General features: G+C 39.8%; 1 protein-coding gene across 16 annotated transcripts in view; it reads left to right on the top strand.

Annotated features, from left to right (window-relative positions):
* Positions 1-24,393, top strand: part of ATP2B2 (ATPase plasma membrane Ca2+ transporting 2) — a 396,338-nt gene that overhangs the window by 292,069 nt on the left and 79,876 nt on the right. For 10 of the 16 annotated variants that reach the window (XM_039700998.1, XM_039700991.1, XM_039701000.1 and 7 more), the window contains 5 exons: positions 10,682-10,939; positions 11,942-12,067; positions 13,358-13,483; positions 16,948-17,043; positions 22,809-22,850. In XM_039700998.1, coding sequence (XP_039556932.1) covers positions 10,682-10,939; positions 11,942-12,067; positions 13,358-13,483; positions 16,948-17,043; positions 22,809-22,850 — 648 coding nt within the window. The remainder of the gene's footprint in view (positions 1-10,681; positions 10,940-11,941; positions 12,068-13,357; positions 13,484-16,947; positions 17,044-22,808; positions 22,851-24,393) is intronic. The other 6 variants (XM_039700999.1, XM_039701001.1, XM_039701002.1 and 3 more) reach the window with 3 other exon arrangements.

Raw genomic sequence — 24,393 nt, 5'->3', positions numbered from 1 at the left:
GTGGTCAGGTACCTCCACTCCATCCCCTGCTCCCCTTGGGGTTTTAGAAACTCCAGTGAAACATCTGTCAAGATTTCCAGGCAAAGTCAACCTTTTTTCAGTTTAGTTTTTGCAGGTTTTTTGGTAGTATTTCGGTTAAATCCTCTCCTTTAGAACGCCTTGTTTCAAAGCATCAAAAACCAAAAAAGGAGAATATTTTTGGAAGCAAGCACATTTCATTTCTATCAGAACACAGTCAGAGAGGGATGGAATAGCACAAGCATCCATTACTGAGGCAGATGCCACCCCAAAAACCCTTTTTCAGTGATTTGCTCTTTTCATCCCCGTGCTTCAGACAGAAAGGGAAGAGGCTCTGTGGATAGGCACAAGACAGACAGCTCTCATCTGATCGTGCTTTTATCAGTTATTTGTTGCTCTCTGTCAATGTGAAACGTTCTGCAGGGCTCTATTTAAAGCTGAGTGCCCCGATGAGCGCTGCTTTTAGGGAAACATTTCTTTATTTGCCCGTGTTTCTGTGTTTCCTGGGGCTCTCAGTGGTCCGAGTGGGAGCTGAGGAAGTGCTCAGAGCCTCCTCTGCTTCCAGCTGCACTTCACAAGTGCTGGAAGTGATGCCTTTTTGGGCTACCTAAAACCAGAGGCCAGACAGAATTAAGGGAATAAAAACCAGTTTTATTTTTTGAAGGGCCTTCAGGTACATTTTGGGCAGATGAATCCCCCAGAGTCTTCACCCAAAAATGGAACACAGCTCACAGGTTTTCACACTTTTATAAGTTTGGTCCATTTGCACATTGGGGGTTCATCTGCCCATTCTAGCTCCAGGTAATGAAGTCATTGACCCCAGGTTTGCTCCCCCAAGTCCCTTTTGTTCCCATCTCTGGGGCCTGAGGCAGTGAGGTGTCCTTGATTGCCAGGCCTGGAGAGGAATTGTTGTGTCTGCCCAAAATGGGAAAGCTGCAGCTGCCCCTGTGTGTGGGGTTTGGAGTTCTGCACTAAAGAGCTGCAGGGGTGTGTGGGGGTTGGAGTTCTACACTAAAGAACTGCTGGGTTACAAATAAATGAAAAATACAAAAGCTAAGATCCTAAGGGATCAGAAGTCATCAGGGATTGCTCCATGAGAAATGGGACCATTCTTCCTGTTTTTAGAACCCAGCTGCACCTTTATCTCTGACATGGCTGCTTAGCTGCAGCTCCAAACTTAGCAGATTTTCCTGATATTATATATATTTTTTCCTTCATCCATTCATGTTCAAAAAGACAACTATATCCCAGGGGCTGCAGCGTGTTCCCTCTGCCATTTTTTTTTTTCCTAATAGCAAGGTTAGAATTCTAAATCAAACTTAATTAAACTTTTCCAAGTGAGTAAATGTCAACATATGGACAGCCACTTCCCTGCTAATATCAAGCTAACAGAAATTCTAATTTCTAATTGGTTTTATTCCTAATGATTTGTTTGCATTGGCACAATAGCCTATTCTAAATGTGGTCTTGCAACATGTGATCATGAAAAAAAAAGGATTTATTTCCCTCCTTTTTTACTCTGAATTAACCAATGACATTTATTAGTGCTCCATCCAGAGCTCGGGGATCACACTTCCCCATGTTGCTAATTCAATTTAGTCCATACATCTTTCAAACAGAATTTGTGTTTTGCATTGATTTTTTTCATAGTTATGACATTTAAACAACCTCATCTGAAGGGGATCCCTTGTTTGTGCTGCGTGCTCTTCATTGCTGTAAATTGGTTTTTGATGAAGTCTGAATTTAAAACACTTTCCTGGTAGAGTTTCTGGGGCTTTCAAGGCTGGTTGCTGAACCGGATTTCTCAATGTATTTTTATTCCGCATGGAACTAAGCTGAAGTTGTCCAGCTTTTTTCCATGAAAAACCCTGAGAAAAAGAGTCTAAAACTATTTAAGGTTAAGACCATGTGCACCTGTTCTGCATTCTTGGAACAGTGACTTAAATGTGGAGAATTTTGTAGCTCTATTTTTATATATCCTGCATGAATACAAAGAAAGCTTCAACTTGCACCAGAATTTTCCTTGTGGACATTAATATTCGTGCTGAAATCAAGAGAAATGTCAGAATTGTCAGAATCACTTGTTACTGACAAATTCATTTTTATATTTGATTTTTTTTTCACTGTTTCTACAGAGATAGTTAAATAATATTAAATATAGTTCTTTATGGAATAATTGTAGGTCATACTAAGAGCTCTTTGTTTTTTGAGAGAAGGTCAATGTGACAAATATCCCAGCACAGCCTTCCTTGCACTGTGGAATATATTGTCCTGTAATTTTGACTCACAGCCTCTCAACCCCTCAAATAATAATTACTTACAGAATTTTAAAGAAGAATGATTTTCTAATTTAATTATTTTTTCTTTTTTTAGTATAAAGTATTTTTCTTATGTTTGTTTAGCAGTGCCTGTGAGGCTGTTTATAGTTGTTTATTATTGCATTCTTTTGTAAAACCACTTTTTCTGCAAATTCCTACTGGGCTGCAGAAATTTAAGTGACTGCAATTGGTCTTTTCTAGGTGCTTTGATGAAGATATATTCCACTGGTCATTTTAGAATACACCTATCTTGATTTTTACCAAATTCTAAAATGCTTACAAAGAGCTGCTTCTAGACTGAGATTGCATGAAATTTTATTAGTAGAAATTGTCTTTTCTGAAGCCTCCCATTATAAAATCCTTGATTCTTAATTTCCTGCTTTCCTGGCTGGATATCCAGCCAGTCTGTCTGTCTTTATGACTTTCTCTTTCCTCTGTTTCGAACCCATCACCTGTGGAATGAGAGAACAAAGGAGGTCCTGCTCATCCAGCACTGCTTGTGGTTTTTTGAGTCAATCGATATTTTTATTGTGATGTGGAGTTTTTTATTTTAAATTTATTTTATATCGGTTTTTATTTATTTTCATTTTTTATTTATTTTTCATTTTAAAATTTATTTATATTGTTTTTTTATTACAATCTGGTGTTGCCCAATGCATCAAACTCTCCATTCTGTGGGGTTCCCACACCAGGTCAGCTGATTCCTGACAGAAGTTTAGTCCCCAGTTGATGTCAGTAGCAACACATTGAGAACTTGTAGAGTGCAAAATGTGCACTTTTTTAATCTGTGGGACCTGCAGATTAAAGAATTATTTCCTAGTGCAAAGTGACCTACATCTGCTTTCCATAAATCTCTGTTGGGCTGCAAAATCTGAGGACCCCCAGGTGCCTGCTCTTCAGGAGAGATGTGCAGATCTCTGACAAAACTTTTGGATATTCTCATCACACATTGCCAGGGTGCCAGGCTCAGCTCAGCTCTTCGCTGGGGACAGCAGGGAATGAGATTTAGAACTTTGGGAGGCCATAAAAAAATCTTATCACATATTTTCCAGGAAGAGATCCTCCAGAAATATTAATTCTGCAAGTAGGACTTGGCTAGGACGTGTCCTTACAAGTCAAGTGGTTGAATAACTGCACTTGAATCCTTGTTAATAAACACAGAACAACTTTTTAAGGTATGATTCCTGCATTTGGAGCCCATGTTTTACTTTTAGAATATGAGGTTTTATTTACCTGACATCTCTAGCTTGGAGCAATATAAGTGAAGCTACAACAACCCAGCATCAAGGTTTTTCTCTTGCACTCCCTTAGACCAGGACTCGTGATGAATATTCCTTTTATTTTTTTTTTCCTTTCTCTATTTTCCCTCTGGCAAAAAAAGGAAAATAAAAATTGAATATAAACATTGTAGAAGTAGTTGCTTGGTCCTTTGGTAGAGTGATGACCCATCCCTTTGCCTGATCTCTCCAAAATGAATTTCCTTGGAGATGCCAGGCAGAAGAATCCTGCTTGACACACCCCATCTCCTGAAGTGGAGGGAATATTTCAATTATCATTCCTGTGCTCGTGAATTTTTGTGGTCAGGCTGAAGAATGTGTGAATCAATCAATCAATCAATCAATCAATCAATCTATCTACCTACCTACCTACCTACCTACCTACCTACCTACCTACCTACCTATATATATATCTATATATAGATATATGTGTATATTTCTATCTGTCTATCTATCTATCTCTCATCTATCTCATCTATCTCATCTATCTATATATTTATCTATCCTGTGCTCGTGAATTTTTGTGGTCAGGCTGAAGAATGTGTGAATCAATCAATCAATCTACCTACCTAGCTACCTATATATATATCTATGTATAGATATATGTGTATATTTCTATCTATCTGTCTATCTATCTATCTATCTATCTCATCTATCTATATCTTTATCTACATCTATATCTATCCATATCTATATCTATATATCTATATAATCTATAGCTATATCTATATCTATCTGTATAATCTATCTGTGTCTATCTATCTAATCTATCTATATCTATATAATCTATATCTATCTCTCTATCTCTATCTCTATCTCTATATCTCTCTATCTATCTCTATATCTCTATATCTATATCATCTATATCTATATGTGTATATCTATCTATATCTATGCTTACAGGGCTCCCAGATTTGTTGCCTTGCATATAGATGCCAAAAAAAGTGTAAATATTTAATAGGAAGCTCTGGAGCTGGCAGTTACATAACAAACCCACAGGGACAGCAGCTCTTTGCTTCCCCCTCCCTGCCCCCCTGGAGCCCTTACATAACAAACTGATGGATCACAAAGCCAGGAATTCTCATATTGGCTTCAAAGACATGTCCAAAAGTGGCTTTCAGTGAGTGAACAAACTGCCTGACTCGATATTTGTGGGGTAATTCTGTCACCCTCATAAATCCCCTCTGTGGGTTTGGAGAGCACTGGTCCTGCAGGTGACCTGGCAATGTTTGTCAGGGCTGAGAAACCCCTTGGAGGGAGCGAGGGAAAGGCAGGAATGGTTGAAGGGGCAGTGATTTCTGCCCCTGTGCTGAGCTGTGACTCGGAGCCAGCCCTGTGCTGCTCTGCCCTCGTGGGAAGTGATTCAACATCTGCTGATGCATCGTCACACAGAGCAGGATTTGGTGGTGGCAATCACTCCTGGGACTCCTTGTGTAGCAAAAGACACGACACAAGGAGGAATCTGCAGAAATCAACGCTGCAGTGTTTGTTACAGCTTGAAAAGCCTTGTTAAGGAGGGGAATTTATAGGTTTTATCACATAATTTTTGGGTTATTGTTCCTTCTCTTACACAGCTAAATACGTTTGTAAAGTAAGAATCATCAGTGGTGCTGTTGGGAAGCAGAATTGATGACAAAGCTGTAACTTCGAGCTGCTCAATTTGCTTTAATAACATCAGTGCTGGAGCTGCAGCGAGGGAAAAAAATCTCTTTAGAGAAAGAGATTCAATAAAAAGTTTTTATCGGGGAGCTGGTGTCTTTCTGGTGACAAAACCAGTTTGACTGACTAAAAAAAATTACCTCTGGGGGTGTGAGGAGATTTTCCTAGGGCATTTAAATGCCACAAGGTATTCTCAGCTTAAAAATAGCAGTGTGTAGGTTGAAATGAGTAGCTGAGAGGTATGTGCTGTAGGTTGGGATTTAGGAATACAGATGTTCCCAGATTTTTAAAAATGTACTTTTTCTGATTTAAAAATTACTGTGCTGCAGCTCAGGACCGTATAGTTTGTAATTATAATCATTATGTTATTCAAAGCAGCTTAAAGAATCTCCTGATAGCTGTTTGAAATTTTAAACAGATATTCTTTTTAGCTGCACTGAGCCCTTGTGCTTCCTCCTGTATCTGCCCAGGTTTGGTTGATATCAGGAGAAATGTGCATTGAAATGGTGTAAAACATTCCAGATCCAACAGGACATGAGCCTGGCAAGCTGTCAGGTGATGCTGTCTGGCTTTTTGTGGACTTCTATTAATTCCCTTTCTTGCTTGCTAGCTTTCACTAAATTGAAATGATTAATAGCAGCCACCAGATTATTACCTTATGCTGCCTCTTGCTCACTGTTCCTGAAGTGCTTTAACCTCTTCTTGTGCCTCCTCCTCTCCTTCTTTTCACCACAAGCACACCCAAGTTTTTTCTAACTTTCCCTTTAATAGCCTAAGCCTTTCTTCCCTTTTTAATTTTTTTCCTTCTAAATTCTTCCATATAATTAAATTTTGCTCATGCAGAGGAGGTTTCTCAGTGTGGTTTTGAATTTTCTTGATTCGAAGGGCAGCCCAGGTGAGTGCCTGGGTGTTTGCTCAGCCCTCCAGGCTCCTGGGCAGGTTTGGAGCCCCGCAGTCCCTGCAGAGATGGAAATCCAGATGCTGGGCTCCCTGCCTGTGATGGCTGGCAGAACTTTCCTATTTTTTCCTTCCTGAACCCTCCTTTCCATTGGTTTTTTCCTTCCTTTCATCTCCCCCCTGTAGAAAACTTCTCCGTCAGATTTGCTGATCTATTTCTGGCCCAGTTTTAAGCTTTTTAAAGTTCTGTTCTCCTTCCACAAGGTTCTGGAAATGTCCTTTCAGACATTTTATGGGCACAAAAGTCCCCTTGGTTCCCTTTTGTGTTTCTGAGCCTCCTTTGAGGCTGTGCTGCCAGGTTCTCCCTCTCCTGGGGAGCTCCAGCTCCTTTTGGATGAGTTGATCCACTTTAGGGCTCCATCTGCTTTTTCTGTGCCAAAGGAGTCCCAGCCCTTTGCATCCTTGACTTGCAGGTTTTCAGCGTCTCAGTTTCCAGCCCTGCACATTTTGTGTCCTGTGAGGGTCAGACTTTGGCCAGGGCACACCTCAGAAGTGTGGGAGAAGAGAGCTCCATGTTTTAAACTTGTTTACCTCTGCATTTGGGCTTTCTGACAGATAGGGCCTCTGTTAAAGGTAATTTAAGATGAGAACATCACACTTTGCTGTCTTGGAATAAAACCCTGCCACAAATCACATCTGCATGTTAGCAACTCTTTTGTGCTGCTTTTCACTCTGTGCATTTCAGTAAAAGCTCAGGCAGATTTTTTAACATTGAAGGCCACGTGCTCTCTGTGAAAGCAGAACAGCAATCTTATAACTCAACATGAATTTTTCAAGCTTATTTGAACTTTTAAAATAAATATTAGTTTCTTTAAACTCAATTTTCCTACTTAGGTATATTAATATAATGTATTTTATTAATAATTCTTATTTTCTCTTATCTGCAAGGTCAATACTGGGTCACTTTACACTGCAATAAGGACAGATAATCCAAATATAGACTTAAGAAGTTTGTGTCTTTTTCCCCTATAAATACATAAAGTTTCTTTCTGTAAATCCATGTGAGTCTTTCTGTAATTTCTAGAAAACCATAACAGCAGAAAAAAAAATAAAAAACCCCATTGTTTTTTGTAAGTATATAAGAAAATATTAGACGGACTCAAACCAATGGAGATGCAGGTTTCCTTTATTTATTTTTTTTTCCTATCAAAAGGAACACATCTAAAACAGTTTGGAAGCAAGAACACCACATAATTCAAGAAAATGTTTCCTGACAGCTGGGTCATGTTGTAAAGGGCAGAGGTTGCATTTTAAAATCCTGTTTTTCATATTTTTTAAAAAAAAAATCTGCTCAGAAATCTTGCTCTTGTAAGAAGCAGGCAGGTGTTTTTTTGCTAGCATTTATTCCTAGAAAAAGAATATGTGCATTTATTTATGTAGCACTTTTATCCCATATCCTTTCTGTGGAGTGTAAAACGCAAAGGCAAAATTTTGGGAAATTCTGATGGTCTGATTGACTTCTCACCTGGGCTAGAGGGTCCCCTGGGGCTTTAGAGAGGCTATGTTGAATCTCAACAATTAACAACTCAAAAATCAATTCAGAATTTCCTCCATCCTCTCAAAGACTTTAGGTTTTGATGAGGTCTGGCAATTAATTCCTCTACTCCTAAAATTCCCTCCTCCCTTCAAACACCTCTGCTCCACCTGAATTTATCATTGTCAGATGAAAGGAACAGAAAACAAAATTAAAAGCATTTAAATTTTGTTGTTCTCATTTGGTTGTGGAGGATTGTCTCAGGGTTTTAAGTCATAAACATGATTTTTTATTCAGTGTGGAAGCTTGTCAGATTTAGGGACACTTTCCAAGAGCTTCATCTAAGTTCAATCTGTTTCCTTCAGATTTTCTTTCATTGTTACAAGCAATTTTCTTAGCTGGAATAAAACAAATCTTTCAGCTAAAAAAATGAATTCTTTTATTTGATTGTACTTAATCTACCTGGTAGCTACAGGTAATTCCTTTTATGTTGATGATAATATCTTGCATTATTTGCATGCTCCGTGGTGCCTCTTATGTGAATGTGGAGATCAAACACAAAATCAACCTCACTGCTCAAGTCAAGGAATGATTTTGCTTAATCAAGATTTTTAAAGCAATTTTCTTAGCTGGAATAAAACAAATCTTTCAGCTAAAAAAATGAATTCTTTTATTTGATTGTACTTAATCTACCTGGTAGCTACAGGTAATTCCTTTTATGTTGATGATAATATCTTGCATTATTTGCATGCTCCGTGGTGCCTCTTATGTGAATGTGGAGATCAAACACAAAATCAACCTCACTGCTCAAGTCAAGGAATGTATTTATTTTTTTTTACCTGATTTTGCTTAATCAAGATTTTTTTTTTTTTACTAAAGGGTTTTCGAAATATTACTCTGCAGCAGCTCTTTTAAATTTTGTACAAGCTGGACTGAATTTCAGTCATCTGAAAATAAAATAAAATCAGTGTTTCACTGTGGCAAGGCAGGCCATGTTTCTTTTGTGAGAAATAGAAGAGGAGGTTTGCTGTTAAAAAACCAGAATATTAATCATATTTAATTCTAAGTCATATCTAATGAAAAAAAAAAGAAAGTGAGTTCTGGTGCTACACCTGCTGAAACAGAATTACTTCCACTAGGAAACCATTTAAAACAATCAAAAGTGAACCTGCTGATTTGGAAAAGGAATCTGAAAATCCAACACAGCCCAATTGAGATTATTAAGGTTAAGCAGAGCCAAATTCATTAGTCCTTCCCAAAGCCCCATGGTGCTGCAGGAGGAAGTTGCAGGGTTGGTTTCTGAGTTGCATTTGGGGCTGGTGATGAGCAGCTGAAACTTTAAAAAGTTTCCAGATTTCCTCCTTGAGTGCTGTAAAAGTGGGTTTAGAGAGGTTCTTGTGCTGAAGGTTCAGGTGAGCCAGCAGTGGAGGGACAGCCCTGCCAGGGCAGCCCCTGCCCTTGGGAGCAGCCTTGCCCTGCCCTTAGAAACGAGGTTCTTGTGCTGAAGGTTCAGGTGAGCCAGCAGTGGAGGAGCCCCTGCCCTTGGGAGCAGCCTTTGCCCTGCCCTTAGAAACTCAGTGTAAACTGCAGAGAACTTGGCTAAAAACTCCCTTTATTTTCATTTTCTTCCTCTCCTAGCAGCTCTTCAGGCTCATCTTTATTCCTCTGACTTTTGGTAGTTTTGTTATTGTTCACATGCAGGTGTAATTACTCAGCTGGTTAATGGATTATGATGCTCCAGTTTGTAATTTAAAAACAGAAATCAACCTGGCTGTTAATTCTCTCTAGCGAGAGGTGATGAATAAACCAAATTAAACTTCAGTCAGAGGTGGAAGCAAAGTTGCTGAACACCCTGGTACCTGGGTGAGGTGGAGAAGTGGTGTCAAATTCCTGCCTGGTCCCATCCTTCATGGAAAATGGGAGCAATTCTTCCCAGGTCCCCCGGGAGAGGAGGCTCTGCAGGCCAGGCTGAGTTCTCCTCTCTCCCACCAGTTGGGATTTCTCTGGAATGTGCCCTTGGCTGTCCAGGATTCCTCCCAGGTGCTTTTTCAGTAAGGAGAGCTATGGCACTTTCCTTTGGCGATTATTATCTATTTAAATTTAATTGCATCCAACTTTGAAATAAATAATTAGCAGATGTATATAAAGTAATTCAGAATTAACAGTTCAGAACAGAGTGGTTCTCTTAATGCTGTTTTGCTTTTGGCAGCAATAATGTACTTGCAGTTCTAGAAGCATCCCACTGCATTTCTCTGCAGGAAAGACTGATGAATTAATATCAGGGAATTGTTTTTACTCAGTGTTCCTTAATACATTAATTATCAAATTGAAATGCTGATAAACTCAGTTGACCCCAGTGTTTTTTCAACAAGTGCTCCCTGTAAGTGTGTTTAGTTCAGAACAGTTAGAAATTGTGTCGAAAATTGTTTAAAAAAATGGTGTTAAAATTGTTTAATTTAATCTGGCCGTGTGTTAATGTGAATTTAATGCCATTGCTTTGCATTATTTAATGTCATTCATTGTTTTAGCCCTTCCTGTCACCTTCAGTATTATTCTTATTCTTCAGTAGTATTCTTATTCTTCAGTATTATTCTTATTCTTATTCTTCAGTATTATTCTTATTCTTTTATTCTTATTCTTATCCTGCAGGTTTTGGTGGCTCAGGTGAAGCTCTGAGTCCTCTATCACATAACAGAATTGGTGCTTTCTCCTTCCATCTGTTTAGTCTGGGTTCACCAAGGATGGGTTGCTCAGTAGAAAAATTAAAAGGACTAAGATTTCTGTCGATTTATTTCCTTCCTCTTTTTCACAGAAAAAAAATAAAATATTATTTGCTCTTTTCCTTCACTCTGCCATGTTTCATTAGCAGGCAGTGCTTGGAAAAGCAGCTCCATCCCCTCACCTTGTCACGTCACAGCAAATTTCAATTCTTGTGGTATGCCCGACCTTCCCTAAACCGATCCTTAACATCTCTGCAGGGTGCGGGACTGCAACAGGAGGAGCTGAGGATGAGGGGGAGGCCGAAGCTGGCTGGATTGAAGGTGCTGCCATCCTCCTGTCTGTCATCTGCGTTGTCCTGGTCACTGCCTTCAACGACTGGAGCAAGGAGAAGCAGTTCCGCGGCCTCCAGAGCCGCATCGAGCAGGAGCAGAAGTTCACCGTGGTGCGAGGGGGACAGGTCATCCAGATCCCCGTGGCAGAGATCGTGGTTGGGGACATTGCACAGGTCAAATATGGTGAGTGCACGGCCTTTGGAGCCTTGGTGTGCTCTGCTGCCCTTCCCAGCAGCATGGGCAGGCTTGCCTGGCAGGGTTAGGGCAGGTTTATATGGCAGAAAATCAGTATTGGCCATGCTGAGGTGACACCTGAGCTGTCAGGGCAAAAGGAGAATGTGAAGATCTGCTGTAAAGCTGCACAAAAAAATCAATTGAATTGGTGTAAACTGCTTTCACTGACCAGGACAAGGACTGGTCAGTTTTCCAGTTCCTTCCAGCTTTCTGTGTTTGTCCTTCCAGTTTTCTGTATTTGTTCATACAAAGGTAATTCTCTGTCATGGAGGATTACATTATTCAGATTAATTTATTTTTATTTCTGTCCAGTTAGGGGCAAGAGAACATGCTTTTAAATGTTGTGTAGAAGGGAATTGGACCTCTATGATCCTTAAAGGTTGAGTTGCTTCAAATTCAGACTGATCCCTCGGGTCAGGTGCCTGCTAATTCCATGCCATAGGGAAAGCCCTGTGCTCCAGTGGAGTGAAAGGCTCCTGCAGGAACTCTGTGTGCCCTGGAGGGAGTTGTTAATTCCAGCAATATCCCCCTTCCATCAGCCATCACATTTCTCCTGGACTTACCTAAGGGCTCCCTGAAGGGGGGAAGGGGAAAGGGCAGCTCAGCTGTTAATTAGCTGGAGTTAATTCCTATGAAGTCTGATGGAGAAACCTCCAGGTGATGTGAGGAGCACTTCCCTGCCAAAGCCCCATGATGGAGATATTCATTGTGAGTTAAATGTGATACATTTGGATTCTGGGACAGCATGAAGCAGAACATGTTTACAATAAAAGGCATTTCCTGGCTGGATTGCAGTGCTGTGGCTCGTGTGGACAGAATCAGGAGTAATTCCTTCCCTTCTCCTTTCATTTCACCTTTTCATGCAATTAATTGTGATTTTATAACAAAAATCATTGTGCAATTATAAAAGCAGTCTCATGGAGGTTTTCCATTGCCCTGTTCTGACCACAGGTGACCTTCTACCTGCTGATGGGATATTTATTCAAGGAAATGATCTCAAAATCGACGAGAGCTCCTTGACTGGAGAGTCCGACCAGGTCCGCAAATCCGTGGACAAAGACCCAATGCTGCTGTCAGGTAAGATCTGTCCCATTGTGGAAGCCCAGGGCACTGGGAATATTTCTCTGTCTGCTCTGGGGTGCCCTGACCCCCGGGGCAGCACTGACTTTGAACCTCATTCAGGGAGAACGTTTCCTAGACTTCAGGATAGACTGGAATCCACAAAAGTGTGAAATGGATTATAGATAGTGGTGTGGGTGTATCACTTGGTGAGAAATTGAGATTTTGGGATTTTTAGTATGTTGTGGATGGGAGCTGGATGGAGGGCACAGGGTGTTGTCCTGGGTTTCTTCTTCATGCTTCTTCTTCCTTCTTCTCCATGGGTTTGGGTGGCATTTTGTAATTGGGCAGAAAAGTCACATTGCAGCTCTTTGGGATCAGTTATTGGGTTAAAAGGGAAAATAATCCAGGTGTCAGCTCTTAATTGGATAGTTTAGTCTTAAAAGACCTTGTACCAAGGGATTGTTGACCATTTTGTGCCTTCTAATGAAAAGCTGCTGAACTCACAGCAGTGAGACTGTTCTACTGATAAGAAATAATAAATACCTCATCCCAACATGAACTACTGTCTGGAGTGCCTTCAATCCAGACCCAGAGAAACCAACAAATGATACCCCCACACCCCATCCCATCCCCTCTGCCTGCTGCTCTGCCATCTCCAGGGGTGCAGAGCTCAGGCTGGGCTCTGCTGGGTGCCTGTTTTCCTGCCAAAGCTGCTCTGGGAGCCTAGGAGCCAATGGCTCTTTTTGGAGGATATTTTTATCCACCTTTGTCATCCAGTTCAGGAGAAGATTCCCTCAGAACAAAACACAGGGATACAAATAGCAAGTTCTTAATTAAACGGTATTTGGAAATAGTGACACATCTTAATGGAGGCTCTGATACATTTCCGAGGAAGGTTGCAGCGTTTTTCCTTTCCAACTGAACCAACCAAGTCTCTGCTGGCTTTTAAAGATGTTTTCTGGTCTTTAGGTTTGAATGGAATTTATTTTGGTTTATTTTTTTTTACCTAATTTGTGTATTTGTGATGTCCTGCTGAAACTGTTTTCTTGCAGAGGATAAACTTCATTAGTGATAGCATTTCTTTTAAAAAGAGAATCTGATGGTGATGGATGTGCAGCCTGAGGTTTGTGCTTAAGCATTAATTCTTGGTTCAGAAGAACAAGGTTTATTTTGGTTATGTGGGAATATCCCCCTAAATATAGGTTTATAAAGTGTGACAAATCTCTCTCTGTACCTTCAGAAAGGCCTTGCATAATTTTCTTACACTTAGTTTAGCTCTCTGTAAGCTGTCTTGCCTCTTTTCAGGCACCCATGTCATGGAAGGCTCTGGGCGGATGCTGGTGACTGCTGTGGGGGTGAATTCTCAGACTGGCATCATCTTCACTCTGCTGGGAGCTGGGGGAGAAGAGGAGGAGAAGAAAGACAAGAAAGGTAAATCTCCCAACACCAGGATGCTCCAGAGAAAGCTCCTGGGCTTTGTGCAGCCAGAGCTCTCCTCGCTCTTGACAAATAAATGTGATTTTTCAAACTGCCTTTTTTTTTTTATGACACATTTTTATCATCACATGTCACACAGAAAAACAGCAGAAGCTGTTAACCAATAAATCCATTGGATAACAAGATGTTTTTCCAGTGTGAAGCTGCAGGCTCCCAGTCCATACTGAAATGCAAGGGAATACCTGGGCATGCTCCAGTTGCTGTGGCTTCTCTACATGAATCCATGCTCACCTACAGTTTGCTAAGATTTTGTGCTTTTCTATCAATTCAATATTTTTCCGCAGGGAAAAAACCCTTTGGCCATGGAAATGGCATCTGTCTTGGAGCTTCAGGACTAATATAAAGATAAGCTGTGGCTCTTTGCTAGCCTGGATTGTTTAATGTCAGTGGCTGACTTGAGAGGCATTTTAATGTCTTCAGGTGTAAAGGTCGAGCTAAGAATAGTAAAAGCCAAGAATGTAGCAGTAAATGTTAGCAGACAGTTTTACTTTCATGTCCTGCATCAGTTAATGAAATCAAGAAGCCTCTTTGGGCTTTTCACCTTATTACAGTGTGATGTCATAAGCATTTGCTAATTTATGGGCTGCACACTAAGCAGAAACATGATTTAATGTCTGTCCTTGCCAGTTTTTCTTCACACGGTCTTGTAAATTGTTCTGCTTCCACAATTTCGTTCCAAGTCTGTCCTAAGAATAGTTGTCTTTCAGACATGATTAAGGGCCAATTAATACAGGTTCTTCAGACATTTCTGCTCTTTCTAGTGGTGTTCACTATTAATTTAAAAAAGCAGTTAAAATTTTACCGAACATTTTATTTGCTATCTTTCAGGCAATATGCTTCCACCTTTTTTTTTGGTTTCCATCATTTTATATGAAGCTGCATACAGGTTCTTCAGACATTTCTGCTCTTTCTAGTGGTGTTCACTATTAATTTTAAAAAGGCAGTTAAAATTTTACTGAACATTTTATTTGCTATCTTTGAGGCAATATGCTTCCACCTTTTTTTTTTTATTTCCATCATTTTATATGAAGCTGGAGATAGGAAGGGCCAAATTCAAATGGTTTTCAGGACCTACAATTTCCATTTCTGAGTATGTTCAACAAGTGTCTGCCTTTGACTCTCTGCTGCTTTGAGGAAATCCTTTTTTACTAAATGAAATATTTACCATTTCATTTCTGCACAGAAATGCACATCAGGCATGGGGGGCTCCAGGAGAATTAAAAGGAGAAAAGACTGAAATGTCACAAAGCAAAACTCTTTTATGCCAGACCAGTTTTGAGCAGCACCTTGGAGTTTGTTCTTGCTGTTGTTCAGAGCCTTTGTGTGGTCTGGAGGAGAGGAGGAGCAGCTTCACCTCTGTGTGATGGGAGAGCTCCCTGCGCTGGGTTTAACTGGGCTGGCCTCCCTAGGCTCGGCTCAGGACCCTCAGGTTTCACAGGGAAGAGCCTGGAAAGGCAGGAAAAAAGAAATCAGGGAGTTTTATCTACATCGTGGCTGTAACTTACCCAGAGACAGAGATTCTTACAGAGGTGTGTTGGAATTTGGGTGCACACACAGAATTTAATTGAACATGGCTCTGTAGAAACAGCTATAATATAAAGAATCCATAACACAGAGAATTCCTCCACATTCTCTGATGCAGCATTGTGCTCATGCCTGGGCAGAGCTGGTGGCAGATGGAAGCACCAGCTCGAACTAAAACCTCTGGAACATAAACCTGCAGTTCTCAGAAATCCTGCCCCTTTCAGTCCCTGTGGGTGTGTGCTTTTATTGTTCATTAACACTTTAAAAATCACCATGCAGGTGTGAAACAGGAGGAGGAACAGCAGCTTCCAGGTAGAGTAAGAACTGTACCCCATCCAAAGATGCAAATCAGGGGGGAACTGCTGATTGAAATAATCATCTTTGAATCAGTCAAGTTGAAATTATAAAGTGATTTCGAATCAACAAGATTGCTGGTGCCAAATCTTTTGGTGTGCAGGCATTGTTGGTGTTGCAAATCTTCCCGTTCAGCTGGAATAATCAGCTGTTCTCCAGAAGTAAATTGCAAAGTATTTAATGTGGAATACTTGATTTGCTGTTAGCAGCTCACGCTGTGCTGGTTGGGGTGGGGATCCAAACGGAATAAAGAGCAAACACGAGTCACCAAAACAGTTTAAGTCGTTGCCACCACAGTAATCAAATTTGCAATTGAAATTTTCCTGAATGCAGTTGCACAGGGGTGTGTTTTTAAATCCCGGGAGCTGTTTATTTGCTTCTCCCAATTTGCCATTTGTAAATAAAATCAGCCCATTCTTCTGCAGTACCAGCCCAGTACAGCACAAAATAATCCCTGTGGGGCAAGGACTGGAGCAGTTTGAGAGCCTCAGTCAGGATCCATGGGAGGACTTCGTTCTGTTGTGGGCAGTTAACCACCAGAAACAAAACAAAATAAATTCTATCTATTGTTTGCAGAGACTAATTTTATTGAACTTCACTATAAAAAACACAGTAAAATGATAAAACCTTCTTTAAGCTTTTCACCTTCCTGTTAGGAAAGATTTTTTTGTCCAATTTTCTCTAATATGTGGATAATAACTGAAAAGAATAAGAGGTTTTCTTTTCTGATTCTTCATTCATGTCATCACAAACCAGGAAATGTCTCATGTCCATTATCTGGATTTAAAATAATCCATTATTCTCCTCAAGACTCTATTTGCCTTTTCCACATAAAATATAAGAAAATTCCATGTTTCTACTCAGATAAATAAGCATTTTACCTGGGTGATGGCAGACATGGGTTGAGCCCTGTTAGACTGTGCTGCATCAGTGATGATAAATCATAATGTGCAAAATTATTTAAAACATAAAATATGTACCATTGCCCCATGCAGAAGTATGTTCAGATATAGATATAATACATTTTAAAATGCAAATTTTAAAGCTACACAAGCACTGTGTAAATTAACTCCAAAGGAAACATTTCAACCACTTTAAAAATGCATAAATTACATAAAAGTACAAAAAATAAGACATAAAAGGACTAAAGCAATGCACACAAGACTGTGTACATTCTGTTCTCACTGACTCCTTTAACTTTGCTAAATGTGTTTCATATTTACTTATCTTTTGTTATTATTATTGTTGCTGTTATTATTATTTGAATTTTCAGCTGACTTTGTGACACCTTCCCAATGCCACATTGCTTTGGAAATTTGTGTTAATTAATTTCAAACTCTTTGATTTTGGGAGCAAACAAAGCCACGAAGGCTTTTCACTCTGTCACATGTATTCGTTCACATTGCTGTTATTTTTATTTATTATTTATTTATTATCTATTTATTATTTATTTATTATTTGCTGTTTTGTTTTTGTGGCTTTTTGTTTATTTTATTTTTTTTTTATCCATTATTGCTCAGTAGATTCTTCCCATCCCTCCTCCCACCCTCCTCCAGCCACAGATGGTGCAGCAGGTGCAAATGCCACTGATAATGCAAATGCCAGCTTAGTCAATGGTACGTCACAACCCCCGGCTTGTCTGATTTGATGGATTTCTCTCCTGACTGTGTCAAATTCCCTCTCCCCTCGCTGACCTGCACAGATGTTGTGTTTGTGTGACTGCACTCTGAGAGATCCTGCTCCACACGCTCTGCAGGAGCTTGGCAGAGGGGCCGCAGGGATGCTGCAGCCTCGTTCCCCCAGAATTCAGCCTGGCAGAGGCAGAGCTTGGAATCATGATTTATTTGCCATTCAAAATGCAGTTAAAAGAAGCAATTATGTCAGGCCAGTTCCAAAACTTTCGGGCAGATTCACCTGATGTTTTATTATAAAGTTTCATTATTCAGCATAGATCTGGAGAAGAGCACCATGAGAAAGGGATTCTCTCTGCTTCTCCTCTTTTTCACTCCTAATTCCTCACACAGTTCTGAGAGAGGGATGGGGTCAGGGATCTGCTTCCATTTCAACCAACACTGTGTTAGGAACAACTTTTACTGTTTTCAGCAGAGGGACTGAGAAGTTTTGTGGATATTTGTGTGAGCCCTCAGTGACTTTCTCCTGAGCCTCCCGTGTAAACTAAACCCAAACCAAACCATTCCTGCAGTTTTGACTGTGCCCCAGCACAGGTTCCTGACCCCACTTGTTAGCATGCAGATATTTCAGTGGCTCTCCTCACAGTCGGATTCCAGTGTTAAATTGGATTGATTGGGTCAATATTAGTGTAGGCATCAGCTGTATTTTGCTGCTAATCAGATACATGAGCCTTTATTTACCAAGCAACCTTTCCTTCTTGTGCGGAGCCAAAAATACTGAGTAAAGTAATTCTACTTTTCATCATCTTAGTGAAAGAATTTTTTTTCCATGCAGGTTGCATTTCACATATGAATGAAGGTTTCTGACTGCAATATCAAGTGCTTAAAAAGGAACAGGATTTACTGCTGTAGGATCTTATTTAAACCAGTGACACAGGAAATCTTTAAGCCTATTTTCAAATCATTTAAAAGAAACATATAACCAGATTTAAAACCCATTCTGGAAAACTAGGATTTACAATCCCTACATCTCCTTGCATGGCAGGGACCTCCATCATCCTGGTTCCAGATTCCTTAGAGACCAAGAACAAGAGAGTGAATTGTGTTTTATTCTGCATTGCTGTGAGTGTGCTGAGGTCCTGACACAGAGCAGCTGCCCCTGGATACGTCCCAGGCCAGGCTGGGGCTTGGAGCACCCTGGGACAGTGGAAGGTGTCCCTGCCATGGCATGGGTGGCACTGAATGCGTTTTAAGGCTCCAACCCAAACCATCCTGTGATGGTTCTGCGGTAATTCCACTTTGGTGAGTGTAGAATAAACTCCCCTGCAGTCCCCCTGGCTGCTCAGCACTCCTGCCAGCTGCAGAGGAGGGATGGGAGCAGAGCTCAGCCCCTCTTTGCTGGTGCAGAGCGAGCCCTGGGCTCTGCTCAGAGCTGGGGCTTCCTGGTAAATCCCTGTTGTGTTTGGGCTTAATGCTGAGCTTAATGAGGAAATTGAGTTCCAAGGGATATTAGATCAGTGTCAGAATTAGGGATGTGATTTTCCATCATCCTCTCTCCAGTCAGGAACAACAGTTACTGCCCGTGTTTATCCTGGAGCTGAGAGATACAAGCTCAGGGCTTTGCAGTGGAGAGTTAATTTTTTTGTGCAGTTAAGGATGTTTTGGATTTTAGTTCCTCTGAGATGAGGCAGTTCAATAATTCTGCTGATCTTTGATCAACAAGGGCAGGAGAGGCTTTCCACAATTCAACTGCTCAGAGAGTTCAGACAGGCAAACATAGGTCTGGGTGCTTTGGAATTATCTGGGAAATGGGCAATGCCAGATTTCTGGTAATTTCTCAGTTAACACTGCTGATTATGATGAGTTAAATGCTGAAAATGTAGATATGGTTTGGAGGGGAGAAAGGAAGGAGAGATAAGTTAAAAGCAAGGACCCCAAATTCATCTGCATATTCCTCTGGTCTGGATGAAATGAATATTTTTTGAAACTGAAAATTCTTCCTGAGGTATGACTGGAAACAAGAATTTTACCTAAAGTAATGCCTTTGTGTAGAAAATACCTTAAAATAAGAATTAATAATTATGTACTTGAATAAGTAGCAAACTCAGAAAATGTTGCTTGAAAAATCAACTAATTAAATTTCAGATAAAATATTTTGATTCTTAATTGTCAATAAACAATTGACACAAAAGAATGAGTTTGTTGTCAGCCTGTGAGCCTGTAGTGATACATTAATTTTCTTTGTGACCCAGCCTGTGTATTATGCACTGTAGCAAAGGAACTCTTATAAATTCTAATAAATGTTGAGTATTAGGAGTTGAGATCAAAATAGAGAATTGTTGCTGATCTGGTTGTCAGAACTATGGACAATACATTCAGTTTTTGAAAGGTTGCAAGTTAAGGCCATAAACAGAGCAGAAAATTTTGCAGAAATGTAGTAGTTCAGAAAAATTAATCTTGTTCCAAAGTATTGTATTTAGTAAAGGTAACTTGAAAAAATGAAAATCAGGGAAGCAGCAATCACTGTTTACAGCTTGTTTACCCCAAATTTGATTTCCTTCTAGTAGCTCAAATTACCCCAAATTTGATTTCCTTCCAGTAGAGCACTGCCACCTTCCTAAATCAGGATTTTCAGGGTGGGTTGTTGGGATTTTTTTGCCATTTGTAAGCTCAAGAATTTGCTACTAAAATGTGTGTTAAGAAAATATAGAAAAGGTATAGAAATGGCTTACCAGAGTCAGAGAAATCTCTGCTGGAATATTTTATATCTGTAGCTAATCCCAGTGTAGGTACTGAGCTACTTCTGCTCCTGCAAAGAAATTTGCAGTTTGAACTCTTAAAAAAAATACTATTTTTCTATTAAAAATTATTTATATTTTATGATTTATAATTTATATTTCTGAATTGTAAGTGAAGTTATTTATTGAATGCATAGAAGGATTATCTAAAACTTCCTGTTTCATCCAGTGGTTCCCTCTCAGCACTTGAAACACAATTCCATTCTTTTCTTTGGTTGATTCCAAGCACTTCTTCCAATTTAGAAATAATTTCCAAAATAGTGATAGGACTTTATTATTCTGTGTCATTGATTCTTTCTCAAGAGCAGCAGCAGGTAAAGGGGAGGCTTTTCTTGGGACTTTTGTTTGGTGAAGTCCTTTACTTTTATAGTAAGAATTTAGTCAGTAAAGGTGCCACGAGTCCTTTCCAAAATACAGGAATTGTAGTGAGGCAAAGGCATGTGAAAAATATTTATATTTAAATTCAGAACTTTCAAATCAGCTGCAGAGTGCAGATGTTAGAAATGCTATTCTAAACTTTCTGATTTTTCATCCTTGCTTAGAAAAGTGATAAAAAACTCAGATGGATTTCTCCAGCCCAAACAAAATTTATTTTATCCATTATTCCAAACAGAAAAGAAGAAAATATTTGCAGAATGATGTAAAAAAAAAATAGTGCATTTTTAAAGAATTATTTAACATGATGCTATCAAAATATTAATAAATACTCCTCCTTTTGAGAATTCTAAATAATGCACCAAGGAGAGAAGGATGGGGGAGTATTTGTACCTGAAAGGAGGAAGGATCTCTCAGCAGTGGTGATTCTGTCACCTTTCTTTCTGCCTTAATTTCCTTGCTCATATTTTATACCAAAGTGCAGCGAGGATATAAATAGTTTACAGCTTCCTTTTCTTTATCTTGATTACCCAAATTACCTTCTCTTTGTTATTCTGTCTAAATAACTGAACTGTTAACTACTTCTGACGACTTCCCCCACTCAATAACCTGAATGCAGTAGATTAAGAATATTAAGAAAGTATTTTTTAAATACCTGAGTTTAAAATGTTGTTAATTATTGTTTATTTTATGTACTGCTATTTTCAGGCAGCCAGTCAATTGTTGGTGTAATTTATTATGATAATTATGCAATTAAATAGCAAATATATGTCCTAAAAGTACATTTTTAATTTACAAAAAAAAAGAAAATCTCTGTGATGTGTCTGCAAGTTGGGACAGCCCCATTTGGGTTTTGTTGGTGATTTTTATCTTTTTGAAAGTTGGATATTGTTCAGTTTTTTTGCCACTCCGAGGTTTGGAATTGCATTCTGCAAAAGGATCTCCAGAGCAGGAAATGGAGCAGACTGCCTGCTCTAAATTAATGCCTTCCAGTTCTTAGGGAAGGCTTTATGCTCCAGCCAGGAATCCAAATCTCCAGAGATATTTTGTGTCTTCCAGTAACTTTATTAAAAGCCCTTCTAAGAAAAACAGCCACCAGGCAGGTACTGAGTCCAACTGTGCCCCACGGGCCAAGGTTTTACAGGGAATTTCACTGTGCAAAGGAGCTTGGTTTTGCTCAGGTTCATGGATTCTTCTCTTGTGTAAAGCTCTGGAAGGTGGATTCTGAATTTTTTTAAGTCCTGTTATTGCCAGGGTAGGAATAGAATTAGAAATACAAATATGCAGCTGATGGTCAGTGGTTTATTGCCGTAATTCACCTGAGCTCTGAGATGACTTTAGGCCCTGCTTATGGGCTTTGGAATTTCCCAGTGTGGCACTGGGGCCTATTTTTGACAAATATAACATTGACTTGGTCGCTTTTGCTCTCCCACTTGGTGCAAAGACCGACATGCAAGAGAGGCATCTTAGATTTTCCATTTTGTTATGATTTAGTCACAGCAGAGTGAAAAAATTAATCCACATAGCAGTCAGAAGAACAAGATGTACCTGCTGGCACATTTTTTAATAAATCCTGATGGTACATTTCTTATTAGAATGTGTCAACAATCCTGTAATGGAGTTTTAACTTAATTTTCCTTAGCATCATTTTTTATTGTGCATTTTACATAGCTACCAAAAGACACTGTCAATCCATTCTGAGATAATATTTGTTGTAGCCTTTTCCATAAATTCATATAATTACTGTGAAAGTTTCGTAAGGGATCCCACCACGAAATTTTGAATCCATTTGAAAATATTTAGCTCTTATTCTGAATACCAAAGTTTTGTATGTGATTTGTGCATTTTGCCATTTTTATCTCATGCACATTTTCAAATGACATTTCCACTTGAAAAAGGCACAAAGGAATAAGGACTTTTTGTGGTAAAATTGTTTGTGGATAAAATATCAAGCTGGAAATTAAAGAGGCACATGGTAAATCTGTGTTCAGGATAAATCTGAATTTAGGTCACCTGGCACTTGTATTTCCAGGAGAAATTTGTTAATTAGTACAACCAAGTGAGGAAGATGTAATTTAAAAATCCTGTCTTATTTGCATTTTTTATTTATTCATTTAGATTGATTAACACTATTGTTTCTATTTCTTTTTCAATTTAGTAACATGATTAATTTAATTCTGGAATACATTAAGAAACCCTTACTCTATACTGGTGCGTGCCGGAGTTTTGAAGTCCCAGCCCTCTGAAACATCAGCTCAGGAATATTATTCCAATTCATTTTCCCACCGGATCCACTTTATTAGTTTCCCCTTCTGAATTTATGCAGATTCCTCAAAAATACGTGCTGATATTCAGCATTTAATGTGTTCCAACCCTGAGCTTGGCTGGAATTCCTTGGACGTGCCACGCTGGGTTGGCCCCTCTGTGAGTGCAGGTGTGAGGGCAGGGATGGTGCCCAGGTGCCCGTGGTGTGCTCATGGCTTTTGTCTCCCATTGATATGAATCCCCATTTTCGTGTTCTGTCTCAGCTGAAGGTTGTTTACTGTCTGTTGTCTGTTGGAATTTTTCATCATTTAGGCAAGATGCAGGATGGGAATATGGAGAACAACCAGAACAAAGGTAATCTTCTTTGCTATTCAGGAGGTTGTGGATTGTATTGTTAGCATGTAGCTCAACCCTGTCCCAAAGTACAGTGAGAACCTGTGGTCTGTGCCTGTGTGTGAAACTGGCCCTAATTGTTCATGCAGAATGTCTGAAAAAACCCCAAACAGCCAACCCCAACCAAAGAGATTGTAACCTCCACAAGCTGCAGAGGTTTAGGAGAGGAGTATTTTAAAGGGACCGTTTCTAGATGTTGCTTTCATCTCACAAAGCTCATTTGAGTTAATTTTTCCTGTGCAAGTTGTGCAAGTTGTGCAATTTTTCCTGTCCTATGTATTGTTAGTGATTTTCCAGCCCAGTTTTTTTATGTCTCATCATCTCTGGTGTCTGATGGCATTGTCTGGACATCTCTTCATTTGCAGGGGAAAAGCAAAGCAATAAAAAAAAGGAAACCTTAAAGCCAAGGTGTTATCTAGCAGTGCAAAAGCCTTTTATGAGGATAAACAACACGAAGATTGAGAGTCCTAGATGTTTCTTATTTAATATACAATGTCAGGAAGAAATTGGAATCAATATTTTGCTTTCTCTGAAGCAAAGTCATGGTTCCCATTTTATTATAAGACACAGCTATCAAAAACTCTTTGGGTTATACCAAATTAAACGACAATTTTCTCTTCTCAGATAATATTGAACATTGCAAAGGTGATGGCTCAGAAACTGGATAGAGGAACTCAGGGGTTCATGGTACAGAAGTACCAAATAAAATGCTATTAAATAATAAGCATTCAGGCTAGATAGATAAATTAGATTTCCAGGTCAAACAAGCACAGTCTTGTACAATCTCTTCATGAAAGCAAAGCTGTTTCATCTCATCCTATTTTATTTATTGTGCTCAGTACAAACCAGACACATGCACATATATCCACTGCAATGTCATTGCCTTTCAGAAACACGTAAAAATAAAGTTTCCTTCTGCTGGCATTCTGTCAGGAAAGGAGGGTTCAGCCCTGAAACTGTGTGTAGGTTTTGTGGGGCAATGGTGATGCCACCACCATCAGACCCGAGGGCTGAGTACCTTGATCATGGAATGCTGAGGAAACTTTCTAACTGAGGGATTTTCTGGAATGGTGGATGGCAGAGTGTGGTCCCCTGGTCACTGAGGTGCCCCTGCAGCCCAGAGAAGTGACACATGGGCCACCTGTGCAACCACATTGCCTTCAAAATATTTGCATTGGAAATATGCATTGCACTCTAAGAGGCATCCCAAAATCCAGAGGAATGTGGATCTGTCAAAGCGCCTGAGCTCTGCTGTTCCAGGCAATCCTGCAGTGCTGGTGCTGTCACCTGCCAAGTCACCTGCAAGGCATTCAGTGGCATATATGTGTATGGCCCAGAGCATCACAAGTGGGGGTAAAAATGAGGGAAAAATACCCATCAGGGTTTTCCAGCCCAAATCCCCACGTGTCCTGAGGGGTGTGCTGGCACAGCTGTGTCCTGCAGAGCCCTGCTGGCTCTCCAGGGAGCCAAGGGTGTCCCTGGCAGGAATTGTCCCAGGCAGCCC

Source organism: Passer montanus, unplaced genomic scaffold (genome assembly GCF_014805655.1).
Source record: "Passer montanus isolate IOZ18808 unplaced genomic scaffold, ASM1480565v1 scaffold147, whole genome shotgun sequence".
Taxonomy (NCBI): Eukaryota; Metazoa; Chordata; class Aves; order Passeriformes; family Passeridae; genus Passer; species Passer montanus.
This window is presented reverse-complemented; position numbering and strand designations above follow the sequence as displayed.